Source organism: Sorex fumeus, unplaced genomic scaffold (assembly GCF_029834395.1).
Source record: "Sorex fumeus unplaced genomic scaffold, SorFum_2.1 ptg000003l, whole genome shotgun sequence".
In the NCBI taxonomy this organism is placed as follows: Eukaryota; Metazoa; Chordata; class Mammalia; order Eulipotyphla; family Soricidae; genus Sorex; species Sorex fumeus.
In genome coordinates, this window is record NW_026606060.1 from 2,707,764 (window position 1) to 2,733,627 (window position 25,864).

A 25,864-nucleotide genomic window follows, 5' to 3' on the forward strand; every position below is an offset into this window, starting at 1 on the left:
TTTGGACACCTGGGGATATCTTACACTTTCTCATTAATTTGGCTATGAATTTAAAACAATATTATGTTTTAACAATATTCCAGGTAATTTTTATTGGCAATATTTTCATCTTATCTAGTTAGTAATATTTGGGGAAATGGAAGTCAATAGTCTCAGTCTTCAGAAAAATATTGCTAAAAAGTACTGTTAAAAGATAGAAACCACTTTACATAGATAGAGGGATTGAATTTTATATAAAATTTGACTACTGCTATTGCTGAACCAACTCCACTATTTGTGTATCTCATTGATTAATGTTTTTACTTTACTAGTTCACTTTAATCATTCTTATGATAAACTTAAGTACAATTAACCTTGACTTTTTTCGTATTGGGTTCTAGAATTTAATGCTATAAGATATTCATTATATCTAATCCAAAAATATTGTAGTTGTACTTTAAGTTTTTGACCAATTGGTGGTCTAGTGCAAAATTTTATTTGAATATTTGTGGAGACTGCTTTAAGTAAAGCTTAGGCTCAAAATTCACCCACTTCTTCCAAAATCTTTAATTTTTCATATCTTGGGGTTTTTAAATGTTTATTTATTTTTTGCTTTTGGGGTCACACCCGGTGATGCGCAGGGGTTTACTCCTGATTTTGCACTCAGGAATTACTCCTGGCAGTGCTCAGGGGACCATATGAGATGCTGGGAATCTAACCCAGGTCAGCTGCATGCAAGGCAAATGCCCTATTCACTGTACTATTGCTCCAACTCCAAGTTTTTAAATTTTTAATTCTACAAATATAATGCAATATTTTAGTTATGACACCAATGTTTTAACAACTATTTTTTTGGTGGCTACAAGATTTCTTAATTTACTTTCTCAAGTATCTAAACTAGAATGAGAAAAACAACTAGGATTCTCTTTCATAGGGCTGGCTGTTACAAATAAGTCAAATGAAAAACAAGCAAAAGTAAAGACCAGACCATGGAAAGTTTAGGAAACCTTTCCTGACCACATAGTTAATTATTTGATAAATGGTAGGAAGACCAGATGACTACTAATCAATTACAGAATCAAGAGAAATCCAGAGGAAAACATGTTATTTAAAGTCCACCCTCAGATTGTTCCATGCATTGCAATCATTCAAGAAACATTTTTGAGAGCTTTGAACAAACCTAACACTGACCCAGATATTTAATATGTAATAGTTGGCAAATCAGGTGAACATTTCTGCCTTCATACAGCTCATTCTAGCAATACAGAAGAGATGATTTCATAAATACATATATGAATTTACATTCATCTGTGAATACCCTAAAATAGAGTAGGAAAAGGGGCCACAGGCCAGGTTGCAAAAATTGTCATTTTTAAATAGGATGGTTAAGGAAATATAACATTTGAGTTGCCAGCTGAAAAAGTCAGTCAAGTGGGTATGTGGGAGAGGAATCTTCTAGGCAAAGAGAACTGATAATTCATAAACATTAGGCAAGAAGGAATCTGATATTCCCAAAGAATGGTGGATAATCAGTGTGTTAAGTTTAGGATGAGCAAAGGGGAGAACATATATCATATATTACATATTATATTATGTATTATATAATATATAATACATATTATATAATACATATTATATAATACATATTATATAATATATTATATATTATGTATTATATAATATATAATATTATATGAATTTTAATTATATATACATAATATATATATCCTTACACTGGAAAAAATTGAAACTGGTGAGTTTAAAGCTAGAATTTTTTAGATAGGGAAAGTGATGTGATGGTCTATTTGTATATTGACAGAAAGCTGTGATAAAAAAAGCAAAACTTGATGAATGAAATGTTCAAGTTGATGAATCAAAAGAAAGGAAAATTGTAGTAGCAGCTACCTCTACTAGAAGAAAGAGGATGGGGATGAGTGGAAGGCTGCTCTTAGAGGGGCAGTCCACCCTGGAGGGATCATAAGAGGGAAGCAGGTGTCTGTTGACTCTGAACCATGTGAGAACATGCAGAACTTCTTTTCAAATCGGCTCATGTTCTCTGAAATTGGCAAAGTCAACTACAGATAAGAAGGAAGGAGATTCTGGGTGTTGGGTTGAAAGAGAGGAGCTTCACACAGGGTTGTGGGAAGCAATTTGGGAAAATGGTGACAAGAAGGTTCCCATCTCAACTTTGTCACATATCAATCATGTGACACCAGCAGCAAGCTTTCTGATGTCCCTGAAATTCACTTTCCTTATGCAAACAGGGGCAACAATAATGCAATAAAACAAAAACACTGTATTGTGAGGAGACTAAAAGAATCATATAAGATGATTCAATTAATAATAGAATAGCAAGTCTGCGTTGACTTTTAACTGATATTAAACATTAGTCACTCAATTATGTACAAAAATGAATGGTATGTGTGATATTTTATGCCTCCTCCACTCCTTTTTTTCCAGGAGATTTGTCCTCACCAAACTTCGAGTCATCCCCAAAGGAGCATTTTCAGGATTTGGAGACCTGGAGAAAATGTATGTACCCGACAGCACTGTGAGCAAATGCCTCAGAGGATCATTGGTAGATTTCCCAGTAGACCACATTTAACCTGATTCTTTGTGCTTAGTAACTGCACTGACAGTCACACTGAGCATTCATGCTGGAGAATCCTACACCAATTTTTTTCCGCTCACAACATGAATCATGAGTGCTTGAGAAATAAAACATGGGTGAGCACTGCCAAAACATGAGCACTACCAAAACACATCAGATTCATGACCCACATTCAGTTACTCTAGGGGAAAAGCCGCTGCCCAGAGGGTGAGAAGTGAGGCTCTGGACCATAGTGATGATATAGTTGGCAAGGGGCTTGCCTTGCATGCTCCCAACCCTGGTTCAATCTCCAGCATCCTATGGGATAATCCTTGAGCACTGTTAGGTGTGGCCCAGAAACAAAGAAAAGAGAAGATGCTAGGCTCAATTAGACCAGTGATTTTCAAAAAAACAGCTATGGGTCTTAAAGGATTGAAAACCTTAGTTAAGGGTATACAGTCGGAGTCATGCAAAGCCTGGGTTTTCATGCCTTTGAGCCTCTTGTTCCCAAATTGTGTTACCAAGTGATTGTTGATATGTGCAAACTTAAAAGTATTAAAAAAGTTTTCAGTACTGAAAGAATTTTTCTTTAAAAAGAAATATCCTTGGTTAAAGCACATTCCCTTCTTATTAGATGAGATTAAGGTAGAGAGGTATCCAATAGGTTTTGTTTTCCCTCAAAATGAGGAATAATAATATAAAAGACAAATTTCTCTTATACATAAGGTGATCTTCCCTCTCCCTAGAGGAAACTTGGCCTATATTCTGGGCCTTTTGACTTTTGTGCTCACAACATTCTACACTGACACATGAATCGGGATGAAAATAGTTAGTATAAGAGCAGATGATTACGCAGAAGGCAATGTGGTGCTGGGGTTTGTTTGTTTCATGTGAGAAGAAAACAATTGCCCCTTACATGTGTTTCTCCTAGAAGCACATCCCTTTTAGCTCTTTCATGCCCATTTGTGAAAGTTATTCACTGAGGTCTAAAGAAGTGGACATGGATACAGGTGATTCGCAAATGGATGTGGCTTAATCAACACAAATTGCCACACCTGGATCAATCTATTAATGAAGAGTACATGAAACAAGAAAGCTGTGATGTGTTTTAGCAATTCGGCTACTTTCAGTAAGAGGTGAGAATATTGGGGGCTTTAAGTGTTAATTTTAATATAAAATCCAAGTCATGACTTGGATTGATTCTCCAGGACTTTGATTTCTTTATGTGTATAGTAATGGAGTAATTTGAAAATAAAGAGAGGACTTAAATGATCTCTAAGTATGAGCAACTGCTTCACACACACAGTCTTCAGGGTATGCCTTCTGCGATCATCTTAGGAAACTGAAAACTGGGGACTCATGTCTGAGCAGCTTTCACTGAATATAGAAAGCAATACAATTGGATAGTTTGGAGTCATGGATGTAATTATAGGTAGACTGGCCATTTTTCTACTTAGAATTAACATAGACTAGATGTCTACTGAATTTGTGTCACCTTCAGTCTGTGCTGTTTAGGTAATTGCATAGAAATTATTCTAAAGAAAGGAATACCAGATGACAAAAGTAAATCTGGCTAAATCTAATTAAATCCAGGGTGTGTGACTGACCGCTCTTTGGGGCTCAACATCAGATTAGACCATCATGTGGGAACATGAGTGGTTGACCTGCAGTTGGTTCAGAAGTCCTTCCATTTCCTCAGACAAAGCATTTCTAGTTCTACCTCATGTCTTGATTAATCAACTTGCAGTAACATAGCCTGTTGGCAAAAAGAAAATTAATCTTTTTTTTCAGTACTTCAAAAGCATTCCCTAGGAAAGGAACTTTTTAAAAAAAAATTTATTTTTATTTTTATTAGTGAAACACCATGAGGTACAGTTGTAGACTTACAAATTTTTATGCTTGGGTTTCAGTTATACAATGATTGAGTACCCGTCCCTCCACCAGTACCCATTCTCCACCACCCCTAATCCCAGTATCCCTTCCAACCCCCATCCCCCCATCCCCCCTGCCTCTGTGGCAGGGCATTCCCTTTTGTTCTTTCTCTCCTTTTGGGTGCTGTGGTTTGCAAAAGAGGAATTGAGTGGCAATCATATTCGGTCTATAATCTATTTAAGCATGCATCTCCCATCCTGGGCGGATCTTCCCAATATCCTTTATTTGGTGCTCCCTTCTCTGTCTGAGCTGCCTTTACCCCTAGAGTGTGCGGCTGGCCTCCAAGCCATGGAGCAAAATTCCTGGTACTAATCTCTGCCACTCTTGGGTTTCTGTCTCCTATTTTGTTACTTTATGTTCCCCAGATGAATGCAATCTTTTTATGTCTTTCCCTCTCTTTCTGATTTAGGAAAGGAACTTTGGACTGCTTCAGATTTATTCTTCAATCTCTATTTACCTTCGTGTGTTGTCTTGCTTTCTTAGTCAACAGTGTGTGTTCATCTCTCAGACCAGCCCCTTCATTTTTATTCTTCCTCCTGTTTTTAACCAGTTTCATAAACTATGCAAATGACTTCTTTAATATCTTACTCTCTCATGAATTATATTATTCCATTCATTCATTCTGCACATGTGGAGAAGTTTCACCTGATGTTATTACAAAGAAAAGGAGGAAACTGCTTTGTGTATAAATTTTGTCTTCCTTTTTCTCTCTCCCATCACTATTTTGACAGAGCAGCCTGTGTCCACTCTCTCCTGATGCTTTCCTTTCGATCACCCCTCAGCATACCCATTTGCATTTTGGGGTCACACATTCCTTAACATAATTGAATTTTTCTCATAAACATATCCAAAATATTATCATTGCTATATCCAAAAGCTACTCTTTTACTTCTTACTACTTAGCCTATATGTAGTTTTTTTATTTCAATAATAATGCTGTTCTTAAAACTTTCCCCCTTTTAATTACTGCCAAACAGCATCATACTATATACACACTTAAACTTCAGATATTTCAGAACATCAAATATTATGATAATACTAGAGCTTCCAATACTTCTCTCATTTGAGGCTAGAGTTGTTTTGAAATTAGAGATTCCTAAACACTTCCAAGTGCCTCAAATTGAATATGTCTAAACTATATCCTTAATGTTATCATCTCCCCAGATGGATCAGTGACAACATCACCATCTGCCCAAAGCCCCAAGGAAGAACCTTTTAAATCTCTCTTGACCCAAGTATTTTATCTCTTTTCTATCCAGCCATCCCTACAGACTCATTCACTCTGCATTCAGCATCTGTGAGAGTCAAAGTCTCATTAACACTGATGTAATCTCTTCAGAAGGCTGTTCTGTTGCCAGATTTGCATGTTCAAATCCCCTTGTAGACAAACCTGTTGACCTCACATCCCTATACGGTTCATTCTTAAGTCTCTGGCCTGGCAATCCTCTCTACCACATGTTCTGTGTATCCCCACACTCTCGCCAGATAGGAAAATTGCTATTTCCTGAACACCACCACTAGACACTTCTTATACAGAACATAAGGCTGGTTCCCTGCATAACAGCTGAGAGAGAGAAGGGTCAAAGAACTGTTGCAAATGAATGAATAAATGAAACATAATACTTTCATTTTGGTTTTATGTAGCTGTTTTCTTACCAAAATTACAGACCAAAAACTAGAAAAATCAAAACACATTTAAGCTGACCTCTACCCTCCAGGGGCCATGCTAATGTTAAAGCCTCTGTAGGGACTTTTCAGAATTTAGTTCCAGAGTTCAAAATTTGAGTGTTTCAAACCACAATGTCCAATTCATAGTATTCATAGCATATTTGTCAAATTGTTTAAACTTACAAGGTTTTCCAGATAGCTCTATTATTAAAAGACAAAGTGAAGAGCAAGACCAGAGTAATAATAAAGTTAAATATATCCTGTCCAATTGTTTCTATGTCTGTCTCCAACCTCCATCATCTTTTGGAGGATAAAAGTGATGGTGTTCTACCTATGGTGATCCATCCATCAGCATGCTTCCTCCTCCTCTACCCCTCTTCTCTGCGTAGTGACCAGAGTAATTACTCCTGACACCTTCTGTATTTGTCCTGCCTTGCACACCTTATCACTGCTCTTAACATGAAACAGGAAGTAGGTTTCACATTCTTTTATTTGCTCTACTTACCCCTTTTCAGCTCATAGAATGTGCCACGTTATGCTGTCCACCAGGTACCTTGGCATATGTGGCTTGGCATAGGGTGTCTTTTCAACTTTGATATTTTCCTTTAGTTGCCTCCACTTTGTTATATTCTCACACCAGTGTCATTGACCCAGGAAAGCCTTCCCTGACCTCCCCATCTATAGGGAAAAACCTACTATGTATACACTCTTGTAGTTTCTCTGTTGCACTATAAGTTCCATCTATTTATACTCACTGTTGTATACATTATGCCTCAAAAATTCAATAGACAGTGATAAAAATAAAATAAGGAAGAAGAAATCATATACGTAAAAATAACAAATATGAATAATTTTAAGGTAGGAGTTGATAGGCACACAAACATTGCCTGATGATTAGTGTCATCTAAATTCAGAGTTATAATTTAACCAAGAACAAAATAGTACAAGATAATAGGTGTAAAACAAGTGATGCAAACAATGTATTTTATTTATTTTTCTCTATTGTGTGAGGCAAAATAAAATACAGCTCAAACTGACTTCTCAAAAAGAAGAGAATGTAATGGGTTATTTAATTTGATGGTAAGAAAAGTAGGGCTTCAGAAATAGCCCTATTCAGGCTCACTAAGATAGTAAAAATAGACCAGGCTATTTTGGGAGATACTGTCTGAGCTCTCCCTTCCATTGTGTTACTTTGTCGTCCCCAACGCTAATCTGAAGTGGCAAGATGGCAGCAATGTTCCCGTCTTTATATAGTTGAGTTCTATTCAGAAGACCATACCTCTCTTCTGGCTAAAATCACAGTACTCTCAAAGTTTAATCTGATTTAGATTACATAACCATTCCTATTCCAACAATTGTAGCTAAAAGAATGTTATATCCAAATTTACTTTGAAGTGGGAGCTTCTGTTCTTGGTAATGAAAATACCTACCACAACCACATGGATCTGGAGATCCACAAACAAAAACTCAGGTCATCATTGGGACTGAAAAAAGATGCCACATGATCTTCGTTAGATATACGAGCAATTTCTAATGAAAATCAGTTCCGCAGGAATCCAGAAGAGAACAAGCTCTGCTGCTGGGGTAGGTGGGGAAGGTTGATAGACTTTAACTGTGACTCAAAGGCTAAAGATTTGAACTATCGGTTTTTATTATTATGCTACTTTCATCACTATTATTATCATTGTAGTTAACTTTCATGAGACCTTACTGAGTAGTAGGCACTGATTGAAGTCTCTTACATTCATTATCTCTTCCCAGTCCTCCTGAACTTACCCAGAAGTAGGTACTATCATTATGTTGTCAGTAAAGTGGGACTGAAGGGTGAAAGCAGCCATGAGGAATGAAAAGTTAACTGAAAAACAATTACCTCGATCATTCCCAGCTCTCTGCCATGTCGCTGGTGGGATGAGTGCACAGAGGTCACGGCTGGTAAAATGTGCTGAGCCCCTGTACCACATCATCACTGAAGTCCTGCCAGCATCACTAAGACAACTGTCAGTCTGTACCTGAGACCCACTTGATCTATACAGCATGAGAATCGATCCTTGTCACCTGGATGGTCATGGTTCTCAAGCTGAGACAAGACTGTACTCTTGGCAGGAAATAGAGAAATCCATCCTCGTATCCACTTGGGGTCCAAAGTTTTAACTTTGTTTTTGTAGAAAACTCTTTTGAAGAAGACAATGAAGCACAGTAGTTTTATAAGGAAAACTGAAACACATAAAAAAAGAAAAACACTAGTGCTGGAAAATATGCACTGGTGGAGGGATGGTGTTGGAACACTATATGTGACTGAAATCCAATCATGAACAGCTTTGTAAGGGACTCTCTCACACTGATTCAATAAAAATTTTTAAAACAGTTAAAAAATGAGCTTCCCTAGAGAGAAAGAGTGACCTCTAAATTAAAAGAGACATTAAACATCACCAAAAAGGTGTAGACAAGTCCACAAAGGAGTATATGTAGTTGCCTTGGGAAATTGATTATATAGGAGTTTTTTTTTTAACTGTCTCAGCTTGGGTCTCTCTGTGCAGATTAATCAGTGGCCAGGATGTTGTCAAGAAAAAGGACTTTGAATCTTTATTCTCTGCATCTGACCAAGGCCTCTACTTCTGCTTATGAATTATCCCCATGGATCTCTAGACTTAGTCTTGGCACTGCAAGCCTCTGACAGGATTTCTCCCTTTCAAGTCTTATCTGTTCTTTACAAATATTTCTTGATTTTACGACTTGCTGAAATTTATTGCCAAGCTCCATTCTACGCATACCCTGATTGTCTACTTCATTTAGGTCATTTTGTAGGTGAGAAATGAACTTTATGAGATTGAATTCTCTGTCAAACATGGAACATCAGCAAAAGAAGATTTTCCAAAAGAAACCTGCGCCTCATTCTCATCTATATGAAATTAGAGGAGTTTGAAGAGAATCAAGTTTTGCATATTGATTTTCTTATTGTAGATCTGCCCTCATACTGAAGAAGTATTTTAACCTTTCTGAGCCTCATTACCTCAACTGTAAAATGTTAATAAGAAGCCCTATTTTTATAGGGTTGTCAGGCTCTTAAATACCCAAGCTTAGCATGGAGCATAACACGGGCATTTGATGAATTGTATTCCCTTCCTCCTGTTCGAATAATTTCAAAAATAGAGTACATCAGTCCCAACCCCTGCTGACAACCCTTCTTCATTCATTATGCCCACCCCTGTGCTTCGAGAAGAAGTCAAGAAGGAAGGAACACAGAGAGGACTTTCTTCAAGAAAAATGAGCTGGCCACTGCTCACATCTTAATCAGCATCAACTTCTTAAACTCTCCTGCTATTCATTGCTTTGGGACTGGCGAGGTGAAAAGAGAAAATTATTAAAATCTCTTCAATGTGAAGTGACTTTGCAAAGTGCACTGTAAACTGTTTACATGTCTTTAATTACTTTGGAGCCATATGTCAGCTTGGTATAAAGTGTGAAGATTACACTGAATAGAGTAGGGGGAGTAGGTGACAATGTGGTGATTTATGGTAACCAGAAAAAATTATGTATGGAGATGAGTGCAATTTAAAAACACATCTACGTGCTATTATAACACTGGAGGGGGGAAGAAAAGCCAGTTTATAACAAAATATCTTTGAAAATAGGAGCATGATGAATATGTAAATGAGACCAATCAGCAGCAGCCGAGATATGGTATATGCAGATGAGACGGCAAGGAGCCAAAATGTGAACTAACTCCCAAACCATAAATATGAACCCCGTGTAAAATTCAGTTGAAATATTCATGATAACATAAGGACAAAAAATATAATCAAGTAATTTATTTGCATATAAAAATGAGAACACTAGTCTGACACTCCAGATCACTGGAGAAAAGCTATCTGAACCGAGATACTTTTGGAGGAAAAGATTTACAGAATCAGAACCGTGGCAGACATGCTAACATTGATGAAGGTCCTCCCAGTTCTCTGCACTCAGTGCAAGTAGAAGGAAACAGGGAAACTTGTCATGGAAACAGTATGAGAAAATAAAAACTGGATGTTTAGTGTTGAACCCAGCAGACCCCTAAATGGAAAATGGTACTTGAGTCCCTGGACACAAAAAGGATAATGAGTGTCAGTGTTTCACATTTAAGATGGCATTTCACATCCTCTGTCAAACTCTAAAAGAATTCACATAGCTATCATTTCCAAGGATTTTTCATTCCGTTTGCCCTAGGTGAGTGTCAAACATTGATCACTTTTTAAATATGATGAGTCAGAAACCAAGGAGATAGCTGGTATTTCAGTTTGAAATCAATTTCTAAGAAAAATACATGAACACACACAGTGTGTCTACAACGTCTAACAAAAACTGAGTAAACAAAAGGGATGGGTGAAGAAAAGGTGTAGAGGAGCAGCTAGGAGAAAGTCTTGGAGTATCTTTTTTTTTTGGTGAAGGGATGGGTGTTGGAAGATCATATGACTAAAATCCAATCATGAATTTCCTTGTAAGTATGTATCTCACTGCAATTCTTTTCTTTTGTTATTATTATTAGTGAAACACCATGAGGTACAGTTGTAGATTTACAATTTTTTGTGCTTGGGTTTGATTATACAATGATCAGATACCCATCCCTCCACCAGTGCCCATTTTCCACCACCATGGATAATATCCCCCCCACCCCCATCCCCCCATCCCCCCCTGCCTCTGTGGCAGGGCAATCCCCTGTGTTCTCTCTCTCCTTTTGGGTGTTGTGGTCTGCAAAAGAGGCATTGAGTGGCAAACATGTTCAGTCCATAGTCCACTTTCGACATGCATCTCCCCTCCTGGGAGGACCCTCCAAACACCCTTTATTTGGTGCTCCCTTCTCTATCTGAACTGCCCTTTCCCCTAGAATGCCCGGCTGGCTCTAAGCTATGGAGTAATCCTCCTGGTGCTGATCTCAGCGATTCTTGGGTATTAATCTCATATTTTGTTACTTTATATCCCCCAGATGAATGAAATCTTTCTATGTCTATCCCTCTCTTTCTGACTCATTTCGATTAGAATGATACTTTCCATGTTGTACCACTTGTATGTAAATTTTATGACTTCATCTTTTCTAACAGCTACATAGTACTCCATTGTGTAGATGTATCAAAGTTTCTTTAACCAGTCATCTGTTCTTGGGCATTCAGGTTTCTTCCAATTTCTGGCTATTGTAAAGAGTGCTGCAATGAACAAACAAGTGCAGATGTCACTTTGACTTTACATTTTTGCCTCTCTGGGATATATTCCCGGGAGTGGTATTGCTGGGTCAAATGGGAGCTCAATTTCTAATTTTTTGAGAATCGTCCATACTGTTTTCCAGAAGGGCTTAACCAGTCGACATTCCCACCAACAGTGAAGGAGTGTCCCTTTCTCACCATATCTGCTCCAGCATCAGTTGCTTTTGTTCTTTTGAATGTGGGCCAGTCTCTGAGGTGTGAGATGGTATCTCATTGTGGTTTTGATCTGCATCTCCCTGATGATTAATGATGTAGAGCATTTTCTCATGTGCTTTTTTGCCATTCGAATTTCTTCTTTGAGAAAGTTTCTGTTCATTTCATTGCCCCATTTTTGATGGTATTGGATGTTTTCTTCTTGTGGAGTTTAACCAGTATTTTGTATATCCTCAATATCAATCCCTTGTCAGATGTGTATTCGGCGAATATCCTTTCCCATTCTGTAGACTGTCTTTGTATCTTGGTCACTGCTTCTTTGGATGTGCAGAAGCTTCTTAGTCCAAGACAGTCCCATTTATCTATCTCTGCTTTCACTTGCTCGGCCAGTGGCGTGGCATCTTTGAAGATACCATTAGCTTCAATGTCATGGAGGGTTTTGCCAACTTTGTCTTCAATGTACCTTATGGTTTCTGGTCTGATGTTGAGGTCTTAATCCATTTTGTTCTTACTTTTGTACATGGTGTTAGGCAGGTTCTGAGACCATTTTTTTTGCATGTAGCCATCCAGTGATGCCAGCACAATTTGTTAAAGAGGTTTCCTTACTCCACTTCACATTTCTTTCACCTTTATCAAAGATTAGATGATCATATGATTGAGGGGAGATGTCAGTGTATTCAACTCTGTTCCATTGGTCTGCAGTTCTGCCTTTGTTCCAGTACCATGCTGTTTTGATTATTACTGCTTTGTAGTACAGTTTGAAATTCAGGAGGTTGATTCCTCCCATTTTCTTTTTCCCAAGAATTGCTTTAGCTATTTGTGGGGGCTTATTGTTCCATATAAATTTTAGGAGTGTTTGCTCCATTTCTTTGAAGAATGTCATGGGTATCCTTATAGGGATTGCATTGAATTTATACAATGCTTTCGGTAGTATTGCCATTTTGACAATGTTAAGTCTCCCGACCCATGAGCAGGGGATATCTTTCTATTTCCTCGTGTCCTCTTTTATTTCCTGAAGTAGAGTTTTGTAGTTTTCTTTGTATAGGTCCTTTACTTTCTTAGTTAAGCTCATTTCTAGGTACTTGATTTTCTGGGGCACAATTGTGAACGGGATTGTTTTTTTCATGTAGCTTTCTTCTCTCTCTTTTTGCGTATAGGAAAGCCATGGACTTTTGCGTATTGATTTTATAGCCTGCAACTTTACTATACAAGTCTATTGTTTCTAAGAGCTTTTTGGTGGAGGTTATTGGGTTCTCTAAGTATAGTATCATATCATCTGCCAATAGTAAGAACTTGATTTCTTCCAGTCTTGGAGTATCTTAAGGCAAGGGAATAAGGTCATAGTGTGATTGCAATTTAAAAAGTTAATTTGAACAACCTCATGAAGTTATTAATGACCACTTATTAAAGGCCACTAACATACTTTTAATTTTCTAATATTCTTGAATAGCATTTTGTAGTTACATTTGTGCAGATATTATTCCATTTTAATTTATTCACTTGATTTATTTTTATACTAATGTCACCATGTGAGATAGAGAATGCGCCTTCACTCAGATCCTCAGAGCTTGGAATTAGGAATTTAATCACTGTATCACTGTATCACTGTCTTCCTGTTGTTCATCGATTGCCTTGAGCAGGCTCCAGTAACGTCTCCTTCGTCCTAGCCCTGAGATTTTAAAAAGTGCCACATTCGAGGCTTTTTCAGGGTCAGGAAAATGAGATCCATTTTTGTTACTGGTGTTTGGCATATTGAATATGCCAAGGGGAGTTTGTCAGACTCTGCATCTGGGCAGGATACTTTCAGTAGCCTGCCAAGTTCTCCAGAGTAAGAACTAGATGATAAGATGTCGCTTCTGGAAGCAGGGTTTTATAGTCTCTGGGTCTTGGCCGCTGATGGGATTACACGGCGCCAGGGGGAGGGTGGGGGCGACAGTTGGTGGGTGTAACGCCTACATACCGGAAGATGGAGATCTGGGTGGATGAGGCCCCAGTCCCAATCCAAGCAGGCTTGAAGATCTACACCCCAGGTCCCACACACCTGGGTACCTCTGCCAGTTCCTTTATGGGTGAGGCTCGTCTGAACATGTGGAGAGTGGTCTTAAGCATGACTGTGGCTAGAACCCGAGGTCTTCAGTTGTCAGGGCTCTGCTCGGGGTGGGGAGGGAAACTCAACCCACCCTCCTCCACGGGGCCCTGGTGAGGACAGCCAGGTGCTGAGGCAGGAGATTCTGCGCTGTTCTCTTCCGGGAGCAGAGTTTTATAGTCTCTGGGTCTTGGCCATGGATGGGATTACACATCTCCTACCTCTGTGCCTGGCTGTCCTCACCAGGGCCCCTTGTCCTCCAAGTTGAGTTTCCCTCCCCACCCCGAGCAGAGCCCCAACAGCTGAAGGCCTCTGGTTCCAGCCACAGCCATGCTTAAGACCACTCTCCACACATTCGGGAATTTAATAGAAAAAGAATATTTTTTTTCTACAAGTAGAGCTGAATCAAATTTATAACCTGTGGAAAAAAGTAAACTATAATGTTATTTTTAATTTTCTGATTTATTTAAGACCTCTTTTTTTTCTTGGAAAGTTAGTTATAGTTTTGCCCATTTTGTTTATATTTCCAGAGCACTTGGATTTGTTAATCTTTTGTATTTTTGTCTGTATTTAATTTTTCTACTTTGATCTTTCTAGCCTTCATTTAAGTGTATTTCATTATTTCCTAGTTTATCTAGGTATAGTGTTTATGTGTTGTGTGATGTATGTTGAAGGCCAGACTACCACTATCACAACCTCAAGTAATGCAAGATTGTAGTGAAAAAGTCCTAGACAGAACAATCAGCAAGAAAAGAAAACAAAAGGGAACCAGTTTGATATTTTATATGTAAAAATACCCTAGATTGTGGTATTAAGATACAAAATCAATATAAAAATCTTTTGCCTTTTCAGGCTTTGCCATGCGGGCGAGATACTCTCAGTAACTTGCCGGGCTCTCCAAGAGGAGCGGAGAAACCAAACTCAGGTTAGCCAGTCAGCCGCATGCAGGGCAGTGGGGAGTGCGTTTGCCTTGCATGTAGCCCACTGGGCCAAATCGGGTTCGATTCCTCTGCCCCTCTGGGAGAGCCCAGCAAGCTACCAAGAGTATCTCACCTGCTTGGCAAAGCCTGGCAAGCTACCCATGACGTATTCAATATGCCAAACACAGTAACAACATGTCTCACAATGTTACTGGGCCCGTTTGAGCAAACAGATGAACAACGGGAGGACAGAGACAGGGTTGCATTACCATATACCAACAATGAACTATCAAAAAGATAATTAAGAAAACTATGTCAAATAGATTTCTAATGATCTCTCTAATATGTGGGACTTACAGATTCATAGCCAGGTAGTAAAAAGGACCAAAGACAACATGATATAAGAACTTGTCCACCCAACTCAGTTTGTATATGTTTGTGTATGGTGGCAGAATTTGAAAGGGAGGGAGGTGGGTACACTGGTGAGAGGGGTGTGGTGTTGATGTAATTCACAGAATTTCAATGAATAAAAAAAGAAAATTACCCCAATTGAAATTGCTTCAAAAGTAATAATATATCTAGGAATAACTTTAACCAAGTATTGAAAAATCTGTCCACTGAAAACTATTAGACATTGATAAAAAAAAATGAAGTTAAATGGGAATCTACTTTATACTTATGTATTGGAAAACAATACTGGCAAAATACCATATTACCAAAGGAATATACATATTTCTCTCAATATTCCAATAGAACAAATAGCACTAAACAACTTTGTAAAAAAACTCAAATATGTCCAGATTTCAAACTATAGACTATTCTATAGATATAAGGATATTAAAAATAAAATATAGTTTTTGGTATAAAAATGGTATAAAAATAGAGACAGCTCAATGGAACAGAGGAGACCAAAATTAAACCCAGGCATATTCTGTCAACTGATTTATAATAGAAAAGGCTGAGAATATACAATAAGGACTATTTCTGGGGCCAGAGCAATAGCTCAGCTGGTACACTACAGCCTTGCATGTGGCCCACTGGAATTCAATCACCAGCACTCCATATGGTCCCCCCAGGCACTGCTAGGTATGACCCCAGAACACAAACACAAAAGGACAGTTTCTTTGGTATTTGAAAAACTTGTCAGTCTCATGAATAAATATAAAATTAGGCCTCTATCTTACAACAAGCAAAAAATTAGTCTAAAAATGAATTTAAAATAACAGAAATTCTTGTCACCTATCTCAATATTTTTTTACGTGTCTCTAATAGCAAAACATCAAATGTGAAAATTTAAAAGTTGAAACACATCAGCCTATAAAGCTTCTGCACCAGCAAAGGGCATCATAAAACCAAAAGTCAGCCTACCTAAGGGAGAAGATGTTTGCAGAACATCAAATACTGGGTTATTATACAAAATATATCAAGAACTCCTGCATCTTAATAGCAAAGGAGAATCTGATTTAAAAATAGGTAGAGGTGCCTAATAGATATTTCTCTAAAAATTACATACAGAGAGTCAACACATAGAAAAAGAAGCTCAATCATCAGAAAAAATGCAAGTCAAAAGCAAAATTGTTAAAATAATTATTATCAAAAAGAGCAAAGAAAAGTGTTGGCAAGGATGTGAAGAAAATCCTCAAGCACTTTTGATAAGAATGTAAACTTACGTAACCATTCACTATGGAAAATAGTATGCATGCTTATCAAAATATTAAGAGTAGAACAGCCACATAGTGATAGAGATATACACACAACATATGTTTTTCAATCACAAAGAATAATGAGATACTGCTATTTGCAGCAAATTGGATATACTAAGGGAAATACGTTAGAGAAAGAAAAATACCATGTAGTTTCACTTACATGTGAATCTAAAATCAAAATGAAAGCAAATGATTTCAAAGGAACCGATAACACATTGGAGGCTGCTAAAGTGAGCAGGAGTTGCAGGGTGGGTGAAATGGATTAAGAGAATCAAAAGATACAACTTCCTTATAAAATACATCATGGGGCTATAGTGAAGCATATAGCATGGTAAATATAGTTAATAAATATTGTAGTGCATGTTCGAAAGTTGCAAAGAGTGTAACTCTTCTTTTTTTTTTTCTCTTTGGGTCACACCCAGCAATGCACAGGGGTTACTCCTGGCTCTGCACTCAGGAATTACTTCTGGTGGTGCTTAGGGGACCATATGGGAAGCTGGGAATCGAACCTGGGTCAGCCACGTGCAAGGCAAACGTCCTACTTGCTGTGCTATAGCTCCAACCCAAGAGTGTAACTCTTAGAGTAAGAACATTTAGACTTAAAGATTACATGTATGTATACAAATATACAATCTTTACCCGCATACCTGAACCTAATGTTTCATGTGAATTCTACATTAATAAAAATTTTGCATTATTCCTTCATATTTTAAAAATTAGATTAAATATAAGAAAAATTAGAAAAGTTAAATTCAAAAAAATAAGATATACAAATGGGTGATGAATACATGAATAAGATACTTAATATCAGAAGTCATTAAAAAAACACAATTTTAAGACCTTACTGAAATACCATTACAAACCCACACAAAGGCCAGAGATGTGGCTCACTGGTAGATCACTTGCCTTGCATATTGTGAGACTTGGGTTCAAACCTCAGCATTGAAACACAAACATAACTCACTAGAATGGCTAAAATTAAGCATTAGAAATATCAGGAATTGGGAACTGCAGCGATAGCACAGTGGGAAGGGCTTTTGCCTTGCACGCAGCCAACCCAGGTTTGATCCCCAGCATCTCATATGTTCCCCCTGAGAACTTCCAGGAGTAATTCCTGAGTGCAGAGCTAGAAGTAACCCCTGTGCAACACTAGGTGTGACCCAAAAATAAAAAAAAAAACAGGTATTATTGAAGTGGTGAAGCAAATTGTATACCACTGAAAAAGAAATTGAAAGTTTCTTTTTCTTATACTCTTATATTTTTACTCTTCTTGAGTAAAAGTCCACACAAAGATTTGAGTAGCATTGCTCATAATGTTTTGGGGTCACACCCTGTGGGACTCAGGGCTTACTCCTGGCTTTGTGCTCAGGGGTATAATCCAGGTATGTTGCATGCAAAGCAAGCACATACCCACTATCTATCACTTCAGCCTCCTCATATTTTTCCATGATAGTTCAAAATTAAAATCAACACTCACCAGTTCAGTTGGTCAACTACCGATGGAACAGGACTCTAATCAGTAATAAAACAGAATATTGTAAATAAACTGAATATTTACAACAGCATGGATGAGTTTCAAAAGCATTTCATACTAAACAAAGGAGTCAGACATGAAAGAATGTGTATCAGCTAATACTTAAAGGAAAACTCATGGCTCTTTAATAAAACTTTTGTTTTAAAAAAGTAAGGTGGAGTTCATGCCCAATTCTATCAGCTAATCAGTGGCTAAATAAATAGCAGTACTCCTACATAAAAACAAACCTTTTGTTTTAAGAAAAGAAAACTCTAAATAAGAAAATCTATTCTATGTACATAAAAAGTATACTAGTTGTTGCCTTGAGCCAAAACTGACAGTGGGGACTATCTGGGAAGGAGAACACAGAGATTTTTGTGCTAACAGAGATGATATATATCATACATGAATAAATTTTGTCAGGAGGAGTCTTCCCGAACAGAGCTTCGGAGCCCAGGGATGACAATATTCACCAACCAAGCTGGATGATTCATTGCTGAATGTCACCAAAGCAATACCCAGTCGTGCTGGTGTTGGGGGTGATGCAGTGTAGGGGACGCAATTTTTTCCTCAAGCCAAAAAATATAAGGCATATGTTCCAGTGCTTTGAGTGAACCTCTTGGCTCCTACAAGCTCCATATCTTAATTATGATGATTGTTACAAAATATAACATTTTTAAAAAACTTATCAACTAGTTATGATGGTTTTAAGGCATTACTTGTCAAGTTAGACTTCAAAAATACATATTTTAAAAACTAATATTTCTTCAGGATCTCCATGAGGCCAGGTATTGTTAAATTCACATCTCAACATGCTCTCTACAGATGGTATAAATGACGCTCAGAAAGTATGATTCAGAAAGTGTTTGCATGATGAAGCTAGGTTTTCACCCAAGGTAATCTGATCCTTTCTTGTTGGTGGCACCTGCCACTTTTTTTTTTAATTATTCTACTAAAGTAAGAGGGTGACAAAGAGGCAGGTGTCTATGAAAACGTCCTGCAGTGTCATTTTATAATGAGAGAATTTTTGTGTCTACTTGCTTAGAACTTCCATAAACCAAAACTAGAGTCCTTTTCAACCGAGACAGGAATAAACAGGATCTCTTCTTGGAACTCTTATGCCTTCAATTTCCAGTGTGCCAACTCATTTCTGGGTAAAGTCTCCTGCTGAGCCTGGCCTGAATCCAAGGGTTTGCAAACTAAGCTGTCTGTTGTGCTGCAAATTAACTTAGTCAGCAGTTGGGAAATATAAGAGTTGGGCCAATTAAGTTGTCATTATTGACCCAGGTCAACCATGAGTTAGTGTCTAGAAGATGAAAGTTCTTATCTCATTTCTTGTTCTCCATAAATATTCTGAAAATAAGTGTTTTAGTTGTATTTATTGCTTCAACTCAGAACACTAGAAGCTGTTTTCTTGTTGAATTTGGGGTTGATGTGGTTTTAATGTTTCCATTAAGTCTCTTTTTTTCCTTCTACTGTTTCTAGGTGGGTCCTTAAAATAAACTCTACAATATCTAATAGCTGCCTAGCTCAGAATATTTTATTTGCTTTTTATTTCTATGCTTGGGGGCTTGTTAGTTTTCTTTTTTTGTTTGTTTCTTGCTTTGTTTTGTTTTACTTTGCTAGATAGATAAGTCTGATCCGGAAAATAGAGTTCCTAAGTTTAGTAATTTTTACAGAAGCTCTCAATCTTGATCACTCTCCCCATCTTAAATCTTTTACTTTATAAGTAGATTTAATTTAAAATGAAAGGGATTTGAAGGGACAATGATAAAACAAGTACGATCTCTATGGTCTTCTTCCATCAGCAACTTCCAGAATGAATAACTAGATAACTAGACAACAACCAAATTAGACAACAAATCATTTTTCAAAGTTCTGTAGGCTTCAAGTTTCTGCTACTTGATTTAGAAGTAACTGCCCTCTCACTGCATGCTGAATGACTGAGAGGAAGCTCTCGTCTCTCATACCTCTCTATGGGCACCAATCCATTCAAGACTGCTCCAAACCCATGATCTTATCCAATTAGTCACTCAAACTCATACCACCATGCTAGTAACTTATGGGGAATGAGAGGAGCACAAACCTTCAGAAGAAGCACCTAGAGTGAACTAGCAAACTTACAGTAATAAACTGGTGTCTTGCAGCTGTTGTCTGGGAAAACACAGGTGCAGCCTCATCCATTCTTCTACCTCTAAGATATGCCACCCTCTTGGTCATTGGATGATTCAAGGCATTCCTCGTGTTCCTGATGACCTCTGCTTAGCATCTTTTATCTAAGACTTCTGGAGGGCAAGACTTGACAGAGGTTATCAAGACAAGAATTTTCTAGCTTGCATCGAATATACAGTCTTCTTCCATTGTTTGATCAACAGTCAAGCAACAACAGCGTCTTCATTTTAAAACATCTACATGAGTCAGGTTTGACTTTTTGACCTTTCTTGACAAGACCATCTTCAGGAAAGCCAATTAAGGAGACGTTGGTGAAGCTTATAGATAAACCAAAAAATAAGCTGCTGGTCTCTCCTTTCCCCTCTCTCTGTTGGTACCTCGATGTTTGTATCTACTCAGAGAAAACACAATTAAGGCATTAAAATACTCAAGTTAAAAATAGCTCTGTGTCTCTGCCTTAGAGACTCTTGCTAGGATTTTTTAATAGGATGGTATTAAAATAAAAAGATGCAATCTAAATCTAAGCTCCAATCGATGCACAAACTATTTATTTTTATTTCCTCATTTAGCCTATGCCCATCATCGCTACATCCATCTGGGCTGTTTATGACTTAATAAGATTCCTTAAACAGTAAAACACTCAAATAGGATATGGACCCAGTTACCTGCCACCCCTCCTCCAACAAATAAACTACCTGAATATTACACTTCATAAACCTCTTCTATAGTGCTCAGAAACACCGTAGCCAGCCTGCGTGGAAATCAAATGACCAGGGGTGTATTTTTATAGTTGAGACCATTCCAGAATTTAAAGAGGCAGACAGGAAAAGTATAAGAGTGAGGGATAAATGCCAGAGGAGTGTAAATGAATAAAATAGAAGTTAACCACCCCAGTGGGTCTGAAATTCTGAGAGAATCTGGGCAGAGAGGTAGCAATTGTTGATGCCAAGTGTTTCATAAACATGTAATTTGCACTTGGATGTGAGCGTGCTTTGAAAAGTTAAAAGTGCACACAAACATAAGGTATGAATAATAAGGAGAGCACATTTGCTCTGCTTCCCAATCACAGCATCTCTGCTCAGCCACACACTGAATCGTCCCATGTCCCTCTAAAGCATCTCGCGCAGGGCTGAGCAGTGTGGATGGATGGGAGCAGGCAAAGATGGCAAATCTCCAACCCTAGCTCTTATGTCCTTTCCCAACATCTAGACAATTCCTCCCCAATCAAGCTCATCTACATACAGGTCCATGTGGGTGTGCCTGTGTGTTGGCTGGGGGTGGTGGTCCCACCTAGCTCTGCTCAAACAAGTGGTGCTTGAGAAACCGTACGTAGAACTCAGGATCAAACCTGGGTTAGCCACGTGCAAGGCAAGTGCCTTAACCCTTGTTCTGTATTTCTGGCGTCAGGATCTTCATATTTTTTCATCTGTTCATCATTCTTCTTTCCCATCTAAATAACATAACACAGTGGCCCCAAGAATTCTCAATAGTTCAGGCATCAACGATTCACCTTGTTAAGGAAAAAAAAGCATAAAGTAGGTCATTTCAATTCTGAAGGATTAAAATGCTGGTGATGATATTTTAGCCTTGTGGCACGTGTGCCTATGAAGATTTGCTTTCATACATGAAAAATCCTACTAGAATAATCTAAGAGTTCGGACTACAAAATCAACATGCACATGAACTTAAATCCAAAAACAGATGAGCTTCCTGTAACCACACAGCCATAGGTGCTTTCAGTAACCGATCCGCTGGGCCTGGGCTTTCTCAAAACTGGCCATATAGGAACTCAGGCTTGCAGTGTTCTAGATTTCTTTTTTTATACTGAATGCTAAAAATTGAGATACCAATCATTATGAAATTCTTTTCAAATGTTTGCCATTATAACATCTTTTACATCTGCTTTCCTTATTCAGTTCAATCAAATGGATATTTAAGATGACATTTTTCATTTAGGAAAGCAAATGTTTGCTTTGGAAAAAATAGGGTAGTAGCTTACTACAGCATCAAGTTCCATAAGAAAATTCCACATAGAGAATAAGTTCCACATGGACTTCAAGACAATGGGGTATTTTTTTAAAGAAATGAGATTTATTGACTTTGGTCAAGTGCTAAAGACAAGACCAGGCTAATGGGTGACACCTACTAATCCATCAAGTGATTTATGAGGTTACACAGAGCAAATGAGAGCAACGTCTCTCATTTCCCAAAACCCTGTGAGAACAGGGCAGGAAAAGCTCGTGAGCTTCCTCAAGCTGTGATAACTTTCTATTACCTGTGCCTGTGCTGGTCTATTTGTGAACAAAGCATAATCAGTCACTAGCCCAATAAATTGCTCTTGAGTATAATGCAATATGTTGATTAAAGAAGAGAATGATTTGATGAAGGGTACATGCCACTCACTGGCTCTATGTCACTGGCACTAAAAATGAACATACATGGTCCCTGATTTCAGAAAAGTCCTTCTTTAGTACACAATAATCACAACTTTTATTTGTTTAAAGATTATTTTGCCAGAAACTGAGATAAACCACTTTCCATGGAATACCTTCTTAGCCATATTAGTATTCCAATTTTGGTGAGCAGATTGAAGCCAAAAGTGAATTGCTGAATATCATACATCTATAAGTGATAGAGATGGACTTTACTCAAGGAAATGATCATAATTCTCCTCTCAGTAACCTATTAGTCTTTATTATCACTGGGTGCAATAAATGCAGTCCGTATTGTATACAACAGAGAGGGAATAAGAATCTTGCTCTTTTGTGGCAAGAAGACATTCACCAACAAATCAAGTTCTTGGCCATTCTATTTGTAGTAGCAGCAGTAGTTTAAAATAGCATTTCAAATAGCTGTATTATTTCCTATTTATTATTTTAAAATGCCCTACACTCCTATTAGCCCTTTTAATTTCTATGTCCTAGAGTAACTGCTGGGATAAGCGTTGGTGTCATCTCACAGGTGAGGGAATGACACGGAGAAGACTGGTGACTGAGAAAATTAGCTGAGAGTCACAGAAGTGAGATTTCTCAGATGTCATGTTCTAGCACTTTCTTCAGGTAGTTTGGGGTTGCCTCTCAGTTATCAAACAGAAATCACAAATTGGGAGCATTATAGACTGTGAGTAAAAACAGTAGCAGAGAATTCAAGTCCACAGAAAAAAGTAACCTTCACATGCAGGCATTTTTGCTCAATGTGTTATACTTCCCACTTTACAGTAGGAAAAAATGGTGACCTAGAAGTGAATGCATGGATGTCTGATCCAAGCAATAAAAGTCCAGGTATTAAACTGGCCTTTTACATACCAAGAATGAAACACTTTGATAAGATGTGTCATTAGGAAAGTTGTTCTGGTATCTATAATCCAAACAGTATTAAAATTTCCTTTCTAAGCAACTATATTTGTTTTTTATTTCTATTTTTCCTATTGATCTCTTCCTCCTCTTATAATCAATATACTAGTGATTTATAGATTCAATCAGGACTTCTCAGTAAAGACAAGATTTCGTTTCTGTGAGAAGATGTTTAGTTTTAGTTAAATTCATTGAGCATGAGTTTCTGCTCATTGTCACCTATATCATAGCATCTCAAATCTTGATGTGTAACAAATAAACTGCTTTCTAACTCATTGGAGATCTTAAGTAGGTCTGGAGGGGATCAAGATTCTGCAGTGCCAACGAGCTTTCCAATGAAGCTACATGACTGATATATATTATCCATGCTAAGGAAAGAGGCCTAAAGATAATAGTGCCATATTAGGAGGTAAATGGTAAAATATTGAAGAGAAATTCCCTGCTCTAGAACAGGTGTGAATAAAATGCACATGGAATAATGAAATCACCAAACAAAGCCATTGCTATAACCAAATGAGAATAATAAAAAGTTTTTTTTCATAATTCTTCTTGCCGTGGTCAGATCCTATTAAATAAAGTGGTTCTCAGTCTTTAGAGTAACAAGTTATTAAAATACTGAAACTGAGAAACTAGGATTTCTCAAAAGTCCCTCTGTTGGTTCTCTCAAAACACAGCTGGATCCTAAAAAAATGCAATTCACACATAACTGAGGATAAAGATCCTTTGTATGGTTCATCTGGGCAAAGTGAACCTGAGCATTTTTTTCCTGGGGTGGGATATCTTTATCTCTAAGAAAAAAGTAGAAAACTGAATATAAGCATCTATTTCCTGCCGGCCTATGGTGGGCACAGGTCAGGGAGAAATGTAGGTCAGGTAGCATAGAAGGTTTCTAATAGATCAAACATAGCCAGAATAATGAGACAGGTGTGGGAATACTGGAAACCTTCACTCCTTTTTCCTCCAGCCAAAGTCCAGAAACATTCCTGGCACACAGGAAACTTACAGCCAAATGAAAGCTCTGCTGGTTTATGTGAATTCCAAGGGAGGAATGCCACAGAGCTAATCACTGGACTGAGCTTTCCATTTACTGCCCTTCCTGTATAAGCCATTCATCAAGTTTATAGCAGCCACAAGAGTTCATTAACATGTTCCTGTCTTGCACATTCAAACAAGGTTATGCCTCCAATTTTAAGGGTGGTGTATAAAAGGAATGAGGGAAAGTGGGAGGTGAGTGGGTTCCTGGAGGGAACAGTAATAAACTGTAGAGGTGCTCCTCACCAGCTGGAAATGCTAGTCTCCCAACCTGCTTATGACTTTATATAATCAGAAAGAACAACACTTCAACTCAGAGATTCAATCTCATTAGAAGTTTCTAAGTCCTTGTATCAATTCACCTATCCATCTATCTTCGTCAATCTTCCATATTAGAAGTCAAAAGAGAAGCTGAGATTTGGTTTTAATGCCAAGAAATTTATAATGCAGTTAGAGTAAGAAGCATACCTGTGAAACAGAGGACAGGAATGTATATAACCTCCACATATCGCTGTCCAGCAGACCCTGGGTGCTAAACCCATTCAAACAGATGGGACATAGCTCAGCATGGAGCAGAGAAGCTGGAAAAGGTTTCGTGGAAATTGTGGAATTTCACTAATCAGAGGGAAGAGGGGAAGAGCATCCTGAGTGACAAGGACTCATGAAAAACATTGAAATTCATAATGGTGACTTAAGAACTACCTAAAAGAAGCCTGTAGGCTCCCACAGCTCAGGTCCTTTGATCACATTATGAGTAATTGTGCTCACACTGAGCTCTGAAAGTTCAAAAAAGAGTAGAAGCAAATCATCATGCAAAAGATGCCTGCGTCTGCGTTTCTGATGACATGTATTTAAGGACTCACTGTGATTCTGTGGACAAAAAGCAAGTCAATGTTGTGCGGTGGAATGGTCTACATCCACAAATTCAGAAGATCTACCACTGCTTAATGTTTACAGGAGTTGTTGCTTATTTGCAGGATTTGTTTAAGAGGTCAGTTTTCCATAAAGCAAATGTCCTTTGGACTGGGTTTATGCTGAGACAAAGGAAATTGGAGATTTATCTCTTTATTTATCTCAGCTCAAATCACAGTCAAATCAGTAAATTTCACTTCAGAGACCTTTTGGTTGAATCTCTCTATTTTCCTAGATTGCAGTCACTGAGTACATAAAGAAATTATGATTCCATCCCCGTCAGAAGCACAGGCAGAGTTGCAAACTATACTTGGGGTAGTAAGATGCAGCCAGAGCTCTTAGCTCTAAGAAGTATTTTTCCTTTCTGAAGTCAGAATAAATTGCACCTCTAAACTTGGCAGGAATGAAGTTAGAAAGGAACATATTCTTTTCCTAGGGAGAAAACCACAGTAATGTTTCTCTAGTCTCAGTTGTAGAAAGTCAGGTTCACTATCCTCAAATCTAGTTTTCTCCATTGCAGAAATATAAGAAAGTCTTGGAATACCACGCTTTGTTTTTTTGGTGCCTAGGGCTTACTCCTGGCTGGCTTTCAGATCACTTCTTAGGAAGTT

At 37.9% G+C, this 25,864-nt stretch overlaps 1 protein-coding gene across 2 annotated transcripts in view; it reads left to right on the forward strand.

Annotated features, from left to right (window-relative positions):
• The window catches only part of FSHR (follicle stimulating hormone receptor), a 257,310-nt gene that overhangs the window by 116,242 nt on the left and 115,204 nt on the right, over positions 1-25,864 (forward strand). For both annotated transcript variants that reach the window (XM_056117488.1, XM_056117489.1), the window contains exon 2: positions 2,440-2,511. In XM_056117488.1, the coding sequence (XP_055973463.1) occupies positions 2,440-2,511 (72 nt within the window). The remainder of the gene's footprint in view (positions 1-2,439; positions 2,512-25,864) is intronic.